At 32.6% G+C, this 20,605-nt stretch overlaps 1 protein-coding gene across 1 annotated transcript; it reads right to left on the bottom strand.

Annotated features, from left to right (window-relative positions):
* Positions 1-12,264: 12,264 nt before the first annotated feature.
* LOC107453331 (chitin deacetylase 7) lies at positions 12,265-19,257 on the bottom strand. Its single transcript, XM_016070110.4, has 4 exons — positions 19,191-19,257; positions 18,666-18,881; positions 16,404-16,737; positions 12,265-13,184 (listed from the first exon to the last, which is right to left on the bottom strand). The coding sequence occupies exons 1-4, from the start codon at positions 19,252-19,254 to the stop codon at positions 12,344-12,346; spliced, it is 1,455 nt and encodes a 484-aa protein (XP_015925596.4). The 5' UTR covers positions 19,255-19,257; the 3' UTR covers positions 12,265-12,343.
* Between the last annotated feature and the right edge of the window lie 1,348 nt (positions 19,258-20,605).

Here is a 20,605-nt window from a genome sequence, read left to right as displayed (position 1 = left end):
TTTTCAGTAATTAGATGGTTCATTTGATTTGAATGAAATTCGTTTCTCGAGCTCAAGTCGATGCAACCCGATATTACGGTAAGTTTCCAACTCATTATCAAAATGCTGAATCAAAATATACAAATATTATAAGTTTATATCGAAGTAAAAATTTCCAATCTTCCACTATTGAGAGAAATCGGCTTTCGAGAGTTACATTTTCCTGCTGTTTGAGTGAACCTTTTTAGCACTTAATTACACTTTAGCACTTTGATTTAGCATTTTAATACAGAAACTATGTTATGTCGCCGGCTATTATTTTGAACATGGAAGTAAAGAAAAATATTCTAAATGCCTATTTCCCCTAATTACCCTAATAATAATTTCCCCTGAATACCCTAAAGATGTTGACTGATAACAAGTTAACTCATCATCGTTCAATAAACATTTTGGATATGAAATGACGAGTTAACTCGTCAGAGGTCAACAAAAGATTTTAAAAAAATGTACAATGTAAGAAAATTCTATTTTCTTCTGGTACCTTACAGAGAAATAAAAAACGAACAAAATTTTTCTTTTTTCCATCATAAAATCTTTACTTTTTGTGTTTATAATGCAAATGTTTGTCAGACCTCCAGCCATCTTCCCTCTCACAAAACAAAAATCCATCAGTTATTTTTTGGTAGCCCCCCAAATAAAATATCGTCGAACCTCATATCTAACATGTCCCTTTATTTCCCTTGTCGACAGCTCACTATTAAAATCAACACTCACTGTTGCGAATGACGCAAAGAGTTACTGCAATTTATTATTCTCGAGTAGTATTTTATTGCCATTTTAACATTAAGTATGTGTATTTTCTTATAATGACAAGTTAGCTATAACTGCTGTCCCATCTGCGTTATAAATTGTTCCAGATTTTATTGTCCTCCCCCATGTATCATCTGTAAATTTATATTCTGGATTATTTTTCCGTTGCAGCTCTGTAAACAGGACATCTGTACATTTACAACCATGCAACTCATGGTCACACTCGGGATTGCTTCATTTCAAGGCCTCCTTCGTTCATCACAATCTATTCCTCTTCTTGTACTGATAGGACACAGGTGGGCATTTTGAGAGACTTCAGTATTCTCCAGATGCCACCTATAGGGGCGGAGTAGGGTCAAATCAAACCAGACTCTACTCTGCTTTTTATGTATTGTCCTTATAACGGACTTTTATTGCATTATGCTTTGTGATGCAAATATTGCGAAAGAATTTTAATATTTTGAGATACCTAGTTCAAATTTTTTACAAAAAACCTCTCTAATGATGGTATTCTCTGCTCCGATGGCGCAGTCAGTCAAGGCATCGCTCACACCGCTCGTTGGAAAGCAGAGAGTAGTGAGTTTGATCCCAGTGGCAGACAAAACAACTGGTATGCTTGTATACGCAGCAAGGTGCGCGGCCCGTTAAATCTGTCATGGCTCAAAATCCTCTTGTTGGTTTCGGTGCAGAAATTTGAAAAGAAGTGTACCAGCTCGGACGCTATTCACGCCATCTGACCAGGGTCAAAATATCGTGACATTCCTACCATGGCCATTACAAGAAAAGGCCCTAAAATGGTGCTATGTGCTGTACCATTGGTGGGTAATGATGATGGTATTCTCATAATGTTTTATTAATTATTGGTTATTTTTGTTGTCGTAGCCTATTAACACGTTGAATGCCATGGGGTCACCGGTGGCCGGCACTGAGTTTGTTCGTAGCGCCACGGGGACCACCGATGACCGGTGAAGTCAAGATTATTAGAAACACATAATTCGAGTAAATTTTGAATGCTTTTAATTTTTTTTTTATATTATTATCGTTTCTAAAATGGTAAGAAGAAATTATTGCAATATAGAACACACAAAAATCATTTTGGCCATACGGGCAAGCCATGTAAAATTAGCGTGGCATTCAACGTGTTAAGGCAAGAGGTGTGATTGTTCTTGTTTTCGATGTTTATTATTTGTAATGTTTCTTAATATTCAATAATTACTCAAAAATGCTGTTTGCTTAGTTTTTCCATAAATCTATCAGGATGAAATTCTATTAACTCTTCAAAAACTGTTAAATAAATAGTTGTTCTAATTGCTTTCCAATTCCTACTCTCAGATGCTTTTCTATTAACTCATTAAATGATTATTCAGAATCGCTATTTCTTCAACTATTTGTTAAACATTAAAAAAAAAGATATTCAATAAGAATCTTTAAAGTCTTCTCTTAGAAAAACGTGAAACCAATTAATGTGAGGTAGTTAAGATAAACCTTCATGCTCTTTATTGCTGAAGAAGCTCTGTCTGTTCCTTAAAACTTCGTCATGAAAATGCAAAACTTTTAGATCACCTAAAAACTTAAAAGCAGAGACTCATATCACCACGTCTCACATGAAGAGGACATCATAGAAAGAAAGAATTTTTGACGCAAAGATTGCAAACTAAATGAACTGAGTCTTTAAGGCAATTATGCTAAAAAATAATTGAGTTTGTACGCATATATTGTTGTAATAAATTCGTTTTAATTTTCGCGCGTCTTTTTTTCTGTGAATATAGAATCCATTTCAAATATAGAAGAAAAAAGATACTTTTGGAATATTTTGAAATATTCGAGATTTATTTGTAATTCCTATTTTTAATTTTTAACGATAAATACTTTTGAAAAAAATTTTATTAAAAAATTTTAAAAACTCTTGAAGCTATCCTAATTTGATCAATAGTTTCATTTTGTTCAAAATTTGATCAATGTAGAGTTTAACGGCACAAGAACCGTACTCAATTAAATAAAATAAGTAAATTGTATCTTTCTCAAAATTTAAAGAAATGTAGAACAAAATAAAGAAGAGAAAGTCACTAGAATGCTTCTGGGTAGTGGAACATGAATTAACCTAAAAAAAGCTAAACCCTCTGAAAGGATATCCAAAATCAAAATAACATTTAGTTGTTTTCGTGATTACGGTATAAATAAGATTCTTTTTCCATCAAGCAGGGAACTATTATTGTATTAAGTGCAGTTTTGTTTCCCGTTTGTAACTTTCAGAAATCAAACCGATAACATTTTAACAGCATTAACAGCTCAACATGTTTCCTAACAGCTTTAATACGTATTCTTTTTATTTCATATCACATTATATGATTTCATATAAACTTTCCACGGTTATAAAGACACAGCAATAGCCAAAATAACTTATTCCAGAAAAAATACGTAGACTTTACACTTTTCTACAAGGCTAAATAAAAACGTTTTCTATGTATATCCCCTCTTATTTGCAACTTCAAAGAATAAAAATAATTCGTTTTAATAAAATAAAGTATTAAAACCTTAAATAATCCTAAAATGTAATAAGATAATAAAAGACTCGGATAAAATGTCATATTTATGAGACACAAAAGTAGGCTTAAGGTACATTCTTTTCCAAAATCAGGCACAAAGCATAGAATAAATCATCAGCAGCTTCCGTGTAGCCACGCAAATCCTAGACTATCAGAGATAGATACAGAATTATTTACGAGGACGACTTCTTCGCCACCATCAGATATTCCAGAACTCATTGGCTAAAAAGGATCGACCAAAGAAGCATAAATTATCTCTTAACAGCGCAATTTATTCGATATTAAGACCGCTCGGCCGTCAGCCATAAAAGCTAGAAAATATCTCCACTTTTCTCGTAAAAATAAGGTTGAAAAATTCCATTAACAACAAAAACTGCGCTCCGGGTTCGAGACTAATAACGAAAGCCGAAAAAGGAAGTGGTTTCTGATCATCTGGTCAGCTTTTATTAGTTACAAAATTCTAGGTAATAACCCTAAAAGCTCTTTTTCAAGATTTATAACCTGCAGTCTCTTCTATCTTTATAAACTTTTGTTAATTCTAAGGTTGCAAACGATAAATTTCTATTTAAGTTTTCTCCCACAATGGGAGTTTAGTTATTTTTGTTCTTCTTTCGCTATCGAAGAATAAGTATAGAATTTATGAACTGGAGCTGTTATCAGAAACTTAACCAGAGAGTTTCATGAAAGTTTAATTAGAAAGATATTCATGAAGCAAGATAAAGTAGAATTAAAATGTCCAAGAAGCAATTGTCCGAGAGAATTAACTCACCCCATTTCTATTATTCTAAATTATAAAAATAACAGATAAACCCTACTATATAATCATTAAATTTAAAAAATTTCAGCCCTAGTAACTAGGAATCTAAAATCTTAAATTCTTGAAGTAGACTTTTAATACATCCTATTAGTATAATTCTTAAAAGGCTAAGTAAGAGTTTAAATTCTGCGTCTTATATGGAGAGTTAAAATTCTTACAAAAGAAATTTAAAAGTTGTATTTTTTCCCAAACGCTTATTCGAACTAAAACAAATATAGAAAGACAAATGCAATGAAAATAAAAGCAAAAGTGATGAAGTTGTTGCTCAAAACTGGAACATTCGTATTTTTTAAACAATGGTATATTTGCAAGCGACATAGTGTGGGTATCTCGATCCTGATTGATTGTTGAAATGTGGCATTTGTGTATGTTAGCAACTGTTTCTTCCATTCTATTTCGAGTTAGCCAAGCCCGTCAAGTATCAATTCTCTTAAGTAACACATTCTATATTCTTTCACGAAGATTCTTTCACTATATATTTCTTACTTAAAACGAAGCGGGAGTAGAGCAAACCATGTTGAACATAAACAAACTAATTATGCATTGAAGTTGCCAGTTACAGGAAACAAAAATATACCACGGTTACAGTAAAATACATAAACAAATAGTAAATCTAAGTTAAGTAAAAGACGTAAAAGAGGAAGACCATTAACATTCAAACTTATATGGTGAAATTTAGCTCAATTTTAACACGCCATTTTTCTTCTAAGTGATCAGATAGCACTGAAGTCACAGATCACATGTGTGGGTATCCGTGATCTTCTTCTTGAACAAAAATACCCAATTACTTTAATTCTGCATCAACTTTCGTGTAAATGACTTAGTTTTGCTTTTCTTCTTAATTATTTAGCATTTCTTCTTCATTACTTTGATATATTTTTCTATCTATTCATAACATTAAAATTTATTCCAAATTATTAAAATTTTAGGTTCAATAAGCTTTTGTGTAAATAGCTTAGAATGCTTCGTTTCTATACTTAAGTTGTTTACTTTTTCTTCCTCATTCATTTTTCTAAAAAAAAAACGAGATGTTAGTCTTTTTTTTTATTAAATACGTCTCGTCCAGTTACTCAACTATGTGAAGAAAGCAAACTAGCAACATATTGAAATTCTTGACGTTTCCATTTCCTTTTTAGAGCTTATATACGTTTTTTTTTATTTGAAACTTATTTTTTTCTTTATTCGAAAAGTATTTTTCCATCAATTTATGTGCCCAACAGTGCATTTAAAATATTAAGTTCCGATAGCTTACTTAAATCAGTTCGCATTCTATTTATATGAAATACGGAATGCATTCTGGGAAAATGTCTAATATATTGAAGAAGGTATTTGAAGAGTTTTATGCAAATATTTCCTGGAAGGAGAACATATTATTTCAACAGCCTTAGTATGAAATATGATATTCGAATGGAATCGTTCTGGCGTACTTTAAAGATCCTGCAATATTTTTCTCCTTCAATATAATAAATTTCCTCCTATTTTTCACGGAATGGGAAAACATTTCCAGAAGTTTCTGGATCAGAACTTGAATTGTAAAAAGATATATTGAATTCATTTCTTTTCTGAGTTGAAGCTATACTTACACTATTTTTAACGACACTATAGACCTAGCATTTATGGTTGAACTGGGCAGAATTCATGTTTGGTCATATTTTGTCTTCTATTAGAAGCATTGTACCGTCATTCGGGGCTATTTTGTGCAGGATTTCGCAGTTTTTGAACTTTGACATGTAAAAAAACTATGTTAATTCAAACTTTAGTAAAATTTATCGATATTATATTCATAACTGGACTCAGACGAGTGAATTTGATAAATATTGGCATTATTTGTATGTAATATTTACGAATAAAAAGTCAAAACATACCTTGCACAAAGTAGCCCCCAAATGGGGCTACTTTGTGCAGCGATAGGAATTCAGTTTAATAATCATGTTTTTAGTAAAATATTGATATAAAATTGTTAAAAAAGTTAATTGTTGACATTTTTAAAGACAAAAACATCAAGATATGTAAAGATATTAGTTTGAAAATAATTTTCAGCGTTAAAAAAACCCTTTTTTTGAAGAATTTTTTTCTTAAAAAGAATGTTTATTTCAAAACATTTGAGTTTAAACAAAAGAAAACCATATACATTTTTAAACATTGAAATGGATGAAATTTTAAAAATAATAATTATTACATATTCATTAAAATTTATAATATTGTTAAATTTGAACATAACATCCTTGAATGAACATGACAGAACTTGCTTTTCAGTTTCTGTCAAAATTACCCGATGCCCTATAAAATATATTTTTATGTGTTAAATCGTTTGATTAAGTCATTAGAAAAATCTTTGTAGAAGAAAAATAATAGTTTACCAGGAAGTTTCACGTGTTTCTTGTGAATTTTATTAGAGATAGTATTTCTGTGGATTTTGTACTTCCGAGAAGCTTCTGCAATCGACATACCACCAACAACTGCTTGCAAACATTGTTGCAGCTTTTCTAAAGTGTAATCACGGTAGTTTCTCGTTCCAGGTATTTTTTTTTATAACGTCTGACCATTTTTCTGTCGAAAAAAAAACGAATGAAACTTTGCACAAAGTAGCCCCAAAATGCATTTTTTTTCATTTTCCATTTATTTGTTATTAATTTTCAAATTTTTTTTAACGCTAACATGATATAATTGTTTATTAATATATAAATAAAAAATTTTGCACTTACGACAATTTTTTTATCAACGTCTTTGCATTTCACAGCTAAAGTTTCCACGCACACTTTTCGACATCCGACGTCCTCGGAAAATTGTTGACATTGGATGAACGAAACACACTCTGAGATTGTTTTAAAATTCGAAAAAATGTTTGTAGTAATAGAAGAGACTTCTATCTTCAAATTCCACACATTTTTAACGTGAAATAAACATAATACTGAATAGCAGCACTTGAAAAATGCCAGATTCGAATTTGCACAAAGTAGCCCCCGCTGCACAAAGTAGCCCGAATGACGGTACTTTCACTTCTTAATGGAGGAAATGGAAAGGATTTACGCATTTTCAAATCGATATACAATGCAGCTAATTAAATTGAAAGGCTCGTTTTCAACTCATAAAAATCAGTGTCAATACAACTATCAATATTTTTTTGAAAAAAATAACGCTAAAAATCCGTTATCTTCTTTTTGATTGGATTAAAAAATTTTAGATATGTAGGGTAAACCAACCAATGAAGGAACATCTCACAGATATTTTTTTAAAAATAGGATTTTAAAAGTTTTTACTTAGATTGATTGGTAACAGTAGCATACTACCAAACAATAGGAAGACATCAAACATTGCATTGGGTTACCTGGTCATATAGCCTTCTCAGAAAAAAATTTTGAATTTATTAGCATCTGTGCATGTGCACCACCTTGTTTATTTTACAAAATTATATGGTCAGTGCTTGTAGTTATCCATTTAAAGTGCATTTAATAGTATGTAGTAGTTTCATTATTTATTTATGTAATAGTTTTATTTTAAGAGTGTAAAAAAAAATTCAAAATATGGTTATTGAAGTTACCTTTTATTTATTTTAAGCATCATAGCATAAGCAAGTACTTAGATTAGGGGGTGTTTATTAACTGGATTACCAAATGATGAAAAACCAATGAATGAACAAGTGTTCCTTTACTGGAATTTTTCCAAGTTAATGAAAATAAACGAAAAATTTGTATTTCCCTGTACCTTTAGTCATATTATACATCAAAATTCTGTTAAAAATACAAAAAACAACTTCTAACCAGTGAAGGTACAGGCATGATCCTTCACTGGGAATAGATTTCCCAGTGAATGAACAGTATCGGTTAAATATGATTATACATGGCTCTAAGATATTTAGTAGTTCTGCTATATAGAGGACGCCTAATATTCTGTTAAATGTTGCAGGAATAAATCCTAATATAATTTCATTTCAAGATGCTAATGTAATTGCTAAATTTATGAAAAGAATTATAATTTATCTTTATAAATGTATTGGTTACTTACATCCTACGTTAGACAGCTTAATAAACTATGTTTACTCATCGAAAACTAAATAAATATAATAATGAAAACTTGAACGGAACATTTCTTTGCTGGCTTTTGTGACAATAATTAGCTAAATTATTATCCTAATGAGGTCTTAAAGGTCATGAAGAAAACGGGTAGGAAAAATCCATTTAAAGACAATCTTACGGGTGAAAAAGAACATAACGACATTAAGACGACATCCACTGATAACTGAGCGCAATGCGAAGATGATATTAAAAGGCAAAACCTCCCTTACTGAGAATAATATTCTAGTATGGTTTAAAGAACTAGAGGAATCTTGAAGAGGAAAGTAGCCCTGACATCGTTTTAGAAAGTGATCGCATCTACAATGCGAACGAAACAGGAGTTGATTACTGACCTTAACCCCTTCCTTCTCGCACCCGTGAAAATGACGGGGTGAGATTTCGCCCTCTATTTCTCGCTCCCGTGAAATTTCCGGGCTGGAGTGTTTAGCAGTAACGCGCCAATAAGAATAAAACTAATTCATTTCTTTTGCCCGGAAAACATTTTATTTTTCATTTTACACACCATATCGCAGTAAAAGGATATTTTTAAGGTAATTGTAGATAGTTAGTCTGTTTTAAACTAGATGTCAGCACTAATCAAATACGTGTATTTGACAAAATAGGCACTTTTATGACCGTTTTCTTGAAAATTGACCGATCTTTAAGGGGTTAAACAGGAAAAATCTTCGCCCCTAGAAATTATAAGGTTTTAAAAAGTTTTCGCCGACATTTCAGCTAGTGGAAAAAAGTACCTCGTATGGTAGTTTTTCCTTACTGAAGAATTTCTCGGGGTATTACAGAATCAGTTCCTGCTATAGATTTCGTTGAAAAAAGTGATTCGTGAAATGAATCGATGACCGCAGAAACATTTCACGAATATATTGCAGACGCTTCTACCCATGGCTAATTGAAAATGCTATCAAATTCCCTATTTCCCTAAACAAATTTGAATTGTAAGGTGCATAAATTCTTACATCGATTTAAAGAAGGCAATTTTAAATGGAAAATTACAAAATTTACAAAATTAGTCGAATCGTTCCTGGGAAATAGAATTTTAAAAAAAAGTCGTATTTTTAATAATACGTAGTATTGCTATTGTTACCAGTTATCCCCTATATTTTGAGGGTCAGAAATCTGAATAAGTTGTAAAAGAAGTATATTTATTCAAAGAAAGTACGTTTTTGTGTCTGATTATTAATTTAAAATATCGTCTGCACTAATTAATTAGCATATTTGAGGTTACCCGTTCGAGCCATTAAGATAGAGTCCTGGAGAAGGTAAAGATCCAATCATGGGAGCGAAAGTTATCTAGGGTAGTCTATTTTTTTGTGAGTTGTAGTTCTCTTCTTATTGGTGAGAGATGCATAGATTTGGGTGAAGGGTCAGTTGAATTGATATATGCTGAGTAAATATATCCCAACTAAATGAAAATCCCTACTAAATTATTATTGTTCCTCCTTCGATAAAAATTGAAAAGCCCTTGGGGCTAAGTTAATCAATTAATCGGGGGTAGCTTTTCCCATCTGTTATTTTCGTTCGAAAACTGTCTCGAAAGCCAAGTTCTTGAAAATGTTACCTTTGAGAGAATAATGTGTTCAAAGGCTGAAATGAAAACAGGAGGAAAAAATATTAATTACGGTTTATTATTTTTATTGATCACCTTTAGCGATGGTTAAACTAATTATTGTCATTATTGAAAATTAGTAGTATTGTAATATGATTCCTCCTCGTTGTAGATATATGATTTGATAAACGCAATTGGAAAAATCTTGAACAAATCTTATTAAAAAAGATAATGCCTAATCGTCTTTTTAAAGATAAATCTTTGAAAACAATATATATCAGAAAAATGTTGATTCATTCACTTTTTCAAAATTAGTGGAAATATATAGTTTTATCTTTGATTCTCTGGTTGGATTGACTAGCGAAATAATTAGTATTGTCTTTAAATCTCAGATTGGATTTAAGAATAGTGAAATACTTAGTACTTTCGATTCTCAGAAAGGAAGGTAAAAGGAGTATTGTTGGCGAGAATTAAAAGTAGTTAATAAAGGTTGTAAAATTGTTATACGTACATACAGATATATATATACATACACAGGCATATATATATATGCTTGTGTATATATACATACACACACATATATATATACATATATACACATACATATATATATATATATATATATATATATATATACATAATTTTAGAGCTTCTTTGATGAAGAAAATTGCTGCCATCTATGCTTCATAATCGCGTGCTTTGGAAAAAATTTAATTCATAAATTTTGTTATTACTATTTATATCATTATCTTGTAAGTACAGAGGGTAATAAATGCTTTAAGTTATATGTTTTACCAATTTTGCTATGCAAAGTGTAATTTATAGACGAACATTAACCTTTGTATTCATTGAGCAAAAGGATTCCAGGTCTACCCATGCAGTCGAGATCAACCTAAAATCAATTTTATCTTAAGCTGAATAAGGCATATATATGCTTTGGAAAAAAGCTTTGGCTTACAAGCAAGCTTTGGTGCTTTGGAAAAAATTTAATTCATAAATTTTGTTATTACTATTTATATCATTATCTTGTAAGTACAGAGGGTAATAAATGCTTTAAGTTATATGTTTTACCAATTTTGCTATGCAAAGTGTAATTTATAGACGAACATTAACCTTTGCATTCATTGAGCAAAAGGATTCCAGGTCTACCCATGCAGTAGAGATCAACCTAAAATCAATTTTATCTTAAGCTGAATAAGGCAAACCATTAAATAAACTGAACTGATTTTGACTTAAATAAACTAAGAAACTGAAGCGGTAAGATATTAGAACTAAAAAATCTTGAGCTTAAAAAATATACAAATGCCAGACTGCCACTGTGGTTTTTCTGCTGTTTTTTAATTTTTTTTTCTCTCAGTTACTATGGTTTTTCCAGTTTTCCCACATTTGTTAGTTTTTCGCATGAAACTTTCGTTTTGTATTTCAAATCACTTTTGTTTCTTATTAAAGTCTGGCAAGGCTCAAGAATGGGTGCGTATTTTTTTAGCGGTTGAAACATGTAGACTGCTATATTTCCAATTAGAGTATTTTCGAAGCGAATGAAATTTTTAGCAAAGTATTATCTATTTTAACTTTCTCATTCAAGTATTTTATCATCCGGAAAGCTTTTGTAGAGTTGTCAAAGCTTTATCAGCTGTAGAGTTATCACTTTATCAAAGTTCTGCTTTACGCTAGTGATCAAAGCGCAATGAAAACTATCAAGAGGTACTTCAAAGATCTTGAGATTTAAAGTTTTTGCTAATTAAAGCCTGTTCGCTAAAATTTCATACAGATCAAAAATGTTAAAACCGTCAAATACAAAAAATTGACGCTTCTTGATCACTTAAACGCTTCTAAAAAATTACATCACAGACCACGCCACTCTAGCTTGAGTCACTGGTTCCTTGAAAATGAAATAATCCCTCTTTTCTACTTTTAAAACAAGAAAAACTTTGCAAGTGATAATCAAATAGTAACTAGGGATCGGCTAACTTGTAAAAAAAAAAAAAGAAATTTCATCTTCATTTAATTTGGCGATTAAATTTTATCATTTCTAAACAATTTCCAATAATGAAAGTACTTAAATGGCAATCTTAAATGGCCTTTGAACATGCTTAAGATTTAATTTAGATACCAAAATCTTTATTTTAGAAATTGGAAGTTAAACTCTTAAATAGTCAATCGAAGCACGCCGATAAGCTGAAATTAGAATAGCCTTTCAATTTAGAAACACGCCCTGGTTAATTTTCAAATACTTCATAATTCAAAATAACATAATTTTCCAATTCTATCGCTTTAAAAATTTCTGCGAATAACTTGAGAACTAGGAGAAGGATAATGTTAAGAAACATTTTCAATAGTTTACAAAAATAATTCTGATGAAAAATCCAGCAATTTTTGTTATGCAAAGCTCGGTGTCATCTAGTAGACAGATCGAAAACTAAAGTACTTATTTAGAAGCGATACCATATTACACAATACTTAGAGTTTTAGCATCAGAAGGAAACTAAACACTTAAAGCTCTAAACAAGTTTATTAAAATTTATTCAACTTAAGTATAACAATAACAAATGAACTCAGTTCCAGAACAAGATTATGTAGTAGTTTTTTGGACCAAATCTTTCACACTTTTGCCTTCCTTCGTACCCCTGATGTTATTCAACCAAGGATATCTTTCGGGGCACTTCCCACAGAGTTGTAAATACCTTACGTCAGCCCGTGCACCCTCCATTAACTTGACTCTGCAAGTGCGAGGAATGTTGCAACTGGGCATCCTCGTCCTGGGACACTTCCAGGCCTCAAAGACCTTCGCTTGCTCAGCTTGAACAGGGTTGCGCAACCATTCTAAAGCCTGCTGCATGGTCACGAACCAAACGTCGGGGTAAGTTTCCATAACATGATCCAAGAAGACATCTAGAGCTGCCACCTTGCTGTCATCTGTGACCCAATTGACGTGGAAATTCATGACAAAAGGTGCCTTGTTTGTAGTGTAGTGGCGTAAGAAATTGAAACTTAAAAACTCGAAGATTACTTCGGGATCGTCAGGAAAGACGCATTGATCCAGAAAGACACAAGTAGCTCCAGTTTCGTCAGCTGTCGAATAAGTATTGAGGGGAAATTCCCAGATTCCAGGAAAAGATCTAGTAGGGCAATTTTCGGATATGCATTTGTGTGGTAAGTGGTAATCCAGAGTGTAAGGCCACAAGGGTACTTCTGACAAAGGCGCTGCCAAGGAAGAGTCGTAATCCAGACCATAGTCGTAGATCATGCTCAACATGTTATTGCCACCAGGTTTCAGGAAAGGGGCACGCATGCCGAGTACATCTTCTCTGGAGACATTTGCAAAAGTACGTAGTATTTCTTTTTGACCAATGACCTCCTCGACCCATTCTTCGTGTGTAGCTTTAGGCCAGAATTCTTCGGGTTGGCGATTTCTGAAAGTAAAGATTTTAATTATTGAAATTAATAGTTCCAGCAATCTCCATTTTATCCAAATTTAAATCTGTAAGCATAACAGGACCTTATACCTGTAGTCTCAATGAACAAAAAATTTCAAGTTTCTTTTGTTTAGGAGTTAGATAGTCCGACAACTCAAGACTGCTTAATTTTATATTTACACAGAATATTTTGTTTTAAGCAGAAAGTTCAAGTGCTATAGCTTTTTAAAAAAAAAAAAAAAAAAAAGACTTTAAATAAACTTACCTATAAAATTATTTTCAAATCGAACTTCTAAATGAAAATTTTAAAAATAAAGTCAAAATAAAAATGAATTGCTCAGTTTGGTTTGAAAATGCAAAGAAAGACAGTATGCATTCTTTAAAATTTCAAAATAAAACTTTAAACAATGTACTCAAATTTGTCGGAAAAAATCCATACAAACATGTAGATTTAGTTTAAAAGAATTTTCATTTACCTCACCCGTATATAAGAATTTAAATTTTGGCAAATAAAGAGTCTTAGCCGAGAGAGTAAAGAGGAAATTTCAGTATTCTAAAATTAGCCAGAATTCCGCAAATTTTCTTTTAATTGTTTGAGTTTAGAAAAACTTACTAAATCCAAAAGAATTTATACTAAACTAAATGATATGAAAATAAACAGTAGCAAGGATGAAACTCAAAATATCTAGAGTGCCTGGTTCTTTTCATTAAATGAACAAAAAGCTTAGACTTAGTAATACTTCTGAGTTGGATACTCCCTCATTCAATTTTTCATTCGGATTCTTACAATGAGAAAATTTAAATTTGCCTCTATTAAAAAATTTGTCATTTCGAAGTTTTCAGATTTAAAATTAAATCACCGTATCTTGCAATCAAAATTTCATTAATAGGAAATTTGCACCTATTGTTATAGAACCTTTAAATCTGCTTCCTACTTCAGATTCTCTTTCATAAAATTCGAATTAACCTTCAAAAAGATACATTGGTTACAATAATTCCGCAGTCAATTTGTTAGCCCATAAACAAAAGAAATCTTACAATAGTGGATTAGTTTAGGTTCTGTGGAAAATAGTTTAGTTGGTAATAAAAAATTTATCAAATAAAAGTAATTTTAAGCAATCATGTTTATGTAATATTTGAAATTTGCAGTTTATTGCACGCCCAAGAACAAGTCCCTTTTCTTTAATACATATTGGATTACCCTTGCATTTTAATTTTAAACCTAGTGAGGTTGTCATTTTACAGAATGTGATATATCCAAGCTCTGAAATACATGGAGCTAGCAAAGTATTTGTTATCTTATCCACTCTATTAAAATTGATATAAGATTAAGGCAGTATAACTAAAATATTACTTCATCTGTCTAAGTATTGCTTATAATTAATTAACGGTTGAAAAAGAAAATTCTAAATACGCAATGCAAACGTTTCGCCTAAAATCATCACGATTATACATTTTAAGAACTCTTTAATAAAACTGGTCAAGAAGCGAAGACTTAAAACTTCGAAAATCTTAATACAAAAGGAAGCTTAATCATAATCTGAACAGTATTTATAAATAGCAGTAACAATCACGTTTAAAATTATATTTTTAAGTTTGATTATTTAATGTTAATTTACGAAAGCAAAATAATCAAACATTTACTTAAAGCCAAAAAGATTAAATTCTTACAAAAATTCCAGATTGATTGAAAATCTTAAGAGGATTACAGATTTAGTTAATTTTGATTTTAGCTTTGCAACTCAAAATAACTGTCTATCGCAACTAAGTCTCTTAAATCAATCCTTAAAGCTTTAGTTGTCACTAATTACATAGCTTTAATAAGGCTTTAGCTTTCAGACTCAATATATAGACATGGCTTATAATCACACGGCTCTCAATAAGTTCTTCAAACAAAGATTAATTGGATTTTGATGATGGCACATGAACCGCAAGGTTCCATTCTGTATAATGTAAACGGCATTACGCACCAAATATTTCGAAGTAAAGTTATAAACAGAAACTTTGAATGAAATAGAATATATTGACTCCTAATCATGAAATCAGTTTACTTAACCCCCATCAGGACCGAAGATACGAGGGCGGCTTCCAACAGCAAACTCCGATTTTTTTTTTTTTTAATAACCGTCGGTGAACAGCCAGTCTAAATTAATGAGTTTACGGCTGCTAATGTTAAACTCCGTAACCTAGTAATTTCGAACCCAATCCAGAAGTCAAGAGAACTCCTGGATCGAGTATTGGGAGAAATTTGCCTTCGTGAAGGACTTTTTGATGGAACCAACCCACATTTGCGTTACATGGAGAGGAAGACCACGAAAACCTCCCACTGTTAGCCTACGGCAAGGGGACTAACCCATGAACCATCTACCACTGAGGATATTGTACGTTAGCACTGTGGTCTGTGCAAGCCGGATGCGGAATTCGTATAGACTGGGAATCGAACACGGTTGGCCTCATTTAAAGGCAAACGCTCTATCCCCTGATCTATCGCGGCTCAAACTCAGAGTTTATACGAACTAAGGAGCTTGGATTCTTAATACGAGAGAACCGTATTGAGACCATGTCCGTGTAATCTACAGCCGCTAGAGACAAAAAGGCTCTTTTTATGGGTGATATCATGGGCGATGAAGGGAGAACAGCGCAATCACGTGTGTATTCCTTATTAGTCAGACCAGGTCGAATAAACAGTTAACTTTAAGCATATCAATGACAAGCAGAAGGCTACTGGATTTCTTCTCTGCCGAGAAGATATGTTTGAGCGTGGCCTGATGAAGGACAACAGAAAAGTTAGGACAATGGGGAAAAGTTCACTACAGAGATTTTGATATTTCAGGTGACCGCTAGCTAGGAGCTATAGGAAAGTTAATTTGTCTTGAAAAGGAAAGAATCCTGGTTCTGTCGCCATGTTCCAGTTTTTGGCTGGGGCGGGGGCAGTAGCCAGTCCTCGACAGCGGATTTGACAGAACAAAATTCCATGAATGCTTGTCTGGAGCTATTAAAAGTCTCAACAGCAACCTTTTGCAAAATTGTCTGCTCTTTAGTTACCATAAATATCCACATGTGATGGCACCTATGAACCGTATACGTAATCCTTATCGGGTTAAATAAGCAGCAAAAACTCAAAATGATATTACACGTTTATAAACTCCAATATTTTAACTTACAGGTGACTCAACTGAACTCTGGAACAGATCAAAAAAAGCCTTAATTACTCACGTTATAGTCTGAGCTGCAATCTCGTGACCAAGGCCATACAACTTTTGGACGTAGAAGTAACTGGTATACTCGTGAGGAACAAAGAACGTGGCTTTGATGGGACATCCATTTGGGTTCAGTCTAGTCTCGTTCAATAGGAAGCTGAAAGGTTCGGCGTTCAGAACGTTCAAAGCTCCACTAAATGTCAGGATGATCATCTGAGGAGTGTCCTTCGGCAAGAAGTTACCAGGAATAAGAGTACCATCTTCGCTACAGAAGCAGTCTGGCAAGCGACAGGATTGCGGCTCGCAGCTTGGAGACGCATTAGGATCAGGAGTTGTAGGAACTGGAGTTGCTATAAATAAGATTGATTTATATAACTATTTCCTTTGCTCAAATAACCGTTCGCCCTTAACTATAAAAGCTAAGTAATTTTAGAACTGAAGTTCATGCGAACAATAGTTATTCAAATTAAAGTAGATTCTATTTTAAAACTTATGTGAAAGTTTATGCTCTAGGTATTAAATGTCTTAAATTCATTCAATATTTTACAAAGATAACGATTTAAATGTTATTGAAGTTTAATCAAAGTCTTGTCGCAATCAAAGTAGCCCAGACAAATGCACTCTAAAAATATACGCCTAAAATTACATTCCATAGACACTTTCCTGTTGAACAACTGATCGGTCAATATTTAGTCTAAAAAACAAAGTTTCTATGCATTTAAAGGGAAAGAGACAATTACCATAACCCAATCAAATTTAAGATAAAACTAGAAACTCGTTGACATCTAGTTTAAATTTTTGCATCCGATTCCAAAAGTGAACAACCAGAATGACAAGCTTTACCATGCTGAGCATCGCAAGCAGAGGGTAAAACTGGTTCCTTCTTCACAATTTAAGTTCCTCGTTGGTTGAAAATTTTAAAGTTTGTGCTTTTCAGACAACAAGCTAAGAGGAAAATTGAAAAAAAAACTGATTTTGTACGTTTAGAATCTGGATTCTTGCAGAAGCTCTCATTGAAACTTATTGCGCAGAATATAAAAAGGTTTGATCCTGAATACCTTCAAATATGATAAATATTAGAGTATTCTTGTGATCAGTAGTTTGTCTTCAATGGAGGCTCTTGCTAAGCAGTCAAGAGAGTGATCAAGAATAGTCAATTAGGGCTATAAATTCAGTGTACCAAATTGTTTCTATAGAGTTAAACTGATTTTAAAGTAATTAGGATTCAACCGACAATTCGTGGGGGAGCTTTAACTTTCAGCTTGTGTTTCAAGTTTTACTTAGTATCTTAAACCTACAAATCAGCGCTGAAAATTTAAAGATTAGGCATACAAAAAAAAAATCACTCTTCAGCAATGTAAAACATTTCCGATGTCAGAAGCCATAATTTAACAGTTTTAAATAATGCGTGGAACCTGACACTACAAAATCTAAAGTTTTTCTATCTACTACAAGTTTAATTTGATTAGTTTATACTTAAAGAAATACTAACTAGATTGTAATCCATTTGAGTATTACACAGCTTCCTATATAATGTAATATTCCTTTAAGCTACTATATAGCTTTATAATCTCCATTATAGAGTGTCAAAAAACTCTAAAATACAATAAAACATGAATCCCGGACGTAGAGGTAGGACAGGAAAGTAACGTACAGAACCTTATGAACACAATAGATTCAGATATCATCTCTAGCGCTTTTTCCTGTTATTACATTAAATAACAGAATTTCATAGTTTTGTTTTTAAAAAAAATTCGAAAAGTGCTTTAAAATTTTAATAGCTAGCTTCCTCCTAAAAATATCTGAAATTTACATTTTTCATTCAGCTTAGCAAAAAATCTTAGAGTTGTTAAGCACTTAAGGTGTTTATGTTTATATATGTAAAGACAAAAAAAAACTAGATGCTACTTAAAGAGAATAAAAAGCATTCAAAACTAGTTTAGGTGACATTAATGAAAACTTCCGGATCTTTGTCATGATATACATATCAGAAAAATTTAAAAAGCTAAACAAAAAAACGTACTAAATCTAGAGTTTACCTGCTCTAGTTAATCAATAGTTCAGTTATTCACCATAGTAGCCATAAAGTTACATTTAATCTAAATTTTGAAATTAATGTAAACATTTTACTGGGCAAAAACAAAACATAGAGACACTCGACCACAAATGGCTAATAAATGCTTTAATTAAGATAAAACAAACTTTAAAATTTTGATAAAAAATTAAAATTTTAGAAGTACTGAAAAACAGAAAAGTTAAGAATGGAATCTTTACTTACTCATTGGAACGGGACCACACTGCAGATCTTTAGTCTTGTAAACGCAGAGTTTCTTAGAGTCATCGAAATAGAGAGGAGTGGGACAGGGGGTATCGTAAGCTACATCTCCGTTGCAGGTATAGAATCTCCGACAGTCAGTAGGATTAGCAAACACTCCATATTCCATAGGGCACTCAAAAGTGTTCTTTTTCTTGAATCTGCCGCTAGTCTTAGAAGCTAGTAAATAGAGAAAAAAATATTTCAGACTCTCCCTGCTGACCTTTGCAAGAGGACCTTTAACTGCATCTCTAATTGTATATTACTTCGAGGATTCGTGACCTTCCGGACATGGCCTAGCTTGCAGCTAGACCTTGAGGAATAGGCCACACAAGGCTTTTCGGCAATTATATTGCGATTTTTTCAATTAATTTATCAATTAAAAATAATAATTAATAAATAATATATAATAAATAAAAATGGAAATAACTAATGTAAGATAAATTCAAACGAAAGGAACAAACGAAATCAAATATTAAAATTCATTACCATTGACAGTAATTATCCCAAATAAAACACTGCACAGCAAAACGAAACACTTAACAGTCTTCATTTTGAATACTCTTCTGTCAAAATGAGGAAATTTTGAACTTATATAGGTTTTATCAGAGATTGAGTTGTCACGCATCGTTGAGTTGTCACGCATTCAAAATCCACTTATGAGATACCACGGTAGCCAAGTGACACAAGACCACCCTGGTCAAGCGGTATCACCCACCAAATGCCGTGCAAAGCGTGAAGGTAGCGGGTTCGAATCCCACCGTAACCCTGGGTGTATGTATGATGTCCCTCTCTGAATTGTTCTATCTGACAAATTTCTATCTGAATTGACGAAGGTCTATAAGCCTAAATTGAGCACACGAGCCTAAAAATTATATCTATCTTCATGATAATGTGAAGACATGCGTACACTACACTAGAAAAAAAGCAGATGGTGATAGTAATCACGAGTTTTCCAAATCTGCTTCCCTGTCACCCAGAAAACTATCGATTTTTCTGGCTCTAAAATCGGTTAGACACTCAACCTTTAGCACGAGGAATTAAATTTCAGCACTAATCTTGGTGAACAAAAACTTTATCCATCAAAACATGTGAAGCACTGAATGAGAAAAAAATTCAATGAAGAAAGCATTCAAAATATCAGACACTAAAACTCTAAGATCTAAAATTTCAATACACCGAGTCGTACATTCATGCTCCAAAATCATTCAAAATAACTTCTCTGATGTAAGTTCTCAATTTAGGTAGGTAAACGTAAAGGTTCTTCATTAACATTAGATGCGCGAACCTGCGACCTTCTCTTGTTAACTTTAAATATGGTCACAATGGCTTGGATACTAAAGTCTCGAAATGCAACCGCAGATCATTAGTTCATTCCCTGATATAAACGAAGAAATTTGCAGCTTACTAGACCACGATATACGAGTTTTGAACTAAAACCAACTTCATTGTCGTTTGAATGAGATGTATTGAACCTGGATGACCTAAAACCTGGTTCATGTAATAACCAGGATGACCTTGACCTATCATTATTATAACTATACATCTGTATACGGTTCACTTGTCAACACTCAGACTTCTCAGGGATTTCGAAACTTAAACCTGTGGGTATTGATTTGCTGTAGTTTGGACCTCAATGCCTGAGCCACTCATTTCTTTAATATTTTTGTAGCAGTAGTATAATTAGTAGTTGTGATTTATTTACGCCTCACTATATAGAGTTGCACAATGGGCAATTGGCGATGGTCCGGCCCTTACAGTTTTGATCCTCTCCAGAGGGGATATCTCTCTCTTTGATTGCCAGACGACTTGCGAGTGGAGTCGAGCTCTAACCGTTCGAACAGCTTAACGAGATCCTAAACGGCAGACCCTCGACGTTTCTGCAGGCAGATAAAAGTGGTCAC

This window comes from Parasteatoda tepidariorum, chromosome 2, assembly GCF_982258835.1.
Source record: "Parasteatoda tepidariorum strain Cologne lab strain chromosome 2, Ptep-v5.0, whole genome shotgun sequence".
Taxonomy (NCBI): Eukaryota; Metazoa; Arthropoda; class Arachnida; order Araneae; family Theridiidae; genus Parasteatoda; species Parasteatoda tepidariorum.
This window is presented reverse-complemented; position numbering and strand designations above follow the sequence as displayed.

Coding starts and splice junctions, on each gene's coding strand:
- LOC107453331 (XM_016070110.4), bottom strand. CDS start 19,254: ATGAAGACTGTTAAGTGTTTCGTTTTGCTGTGCAGTGTTTTATTTGGG. Junction 18,882..19,190: donor TGGGATAATTACTGTCAATG/GTAATGAATTTT, acceptor TCTATTTACTAG/CTTCTAAGACTAGCGGCAGA. Junction 13,185..16,403: donor ATTGCAGCTCAGACTATAAC/GTGAGTAATTAA, acceptor CTTTACTTTCAG/AAATCGCCAACCCGAAGAAT.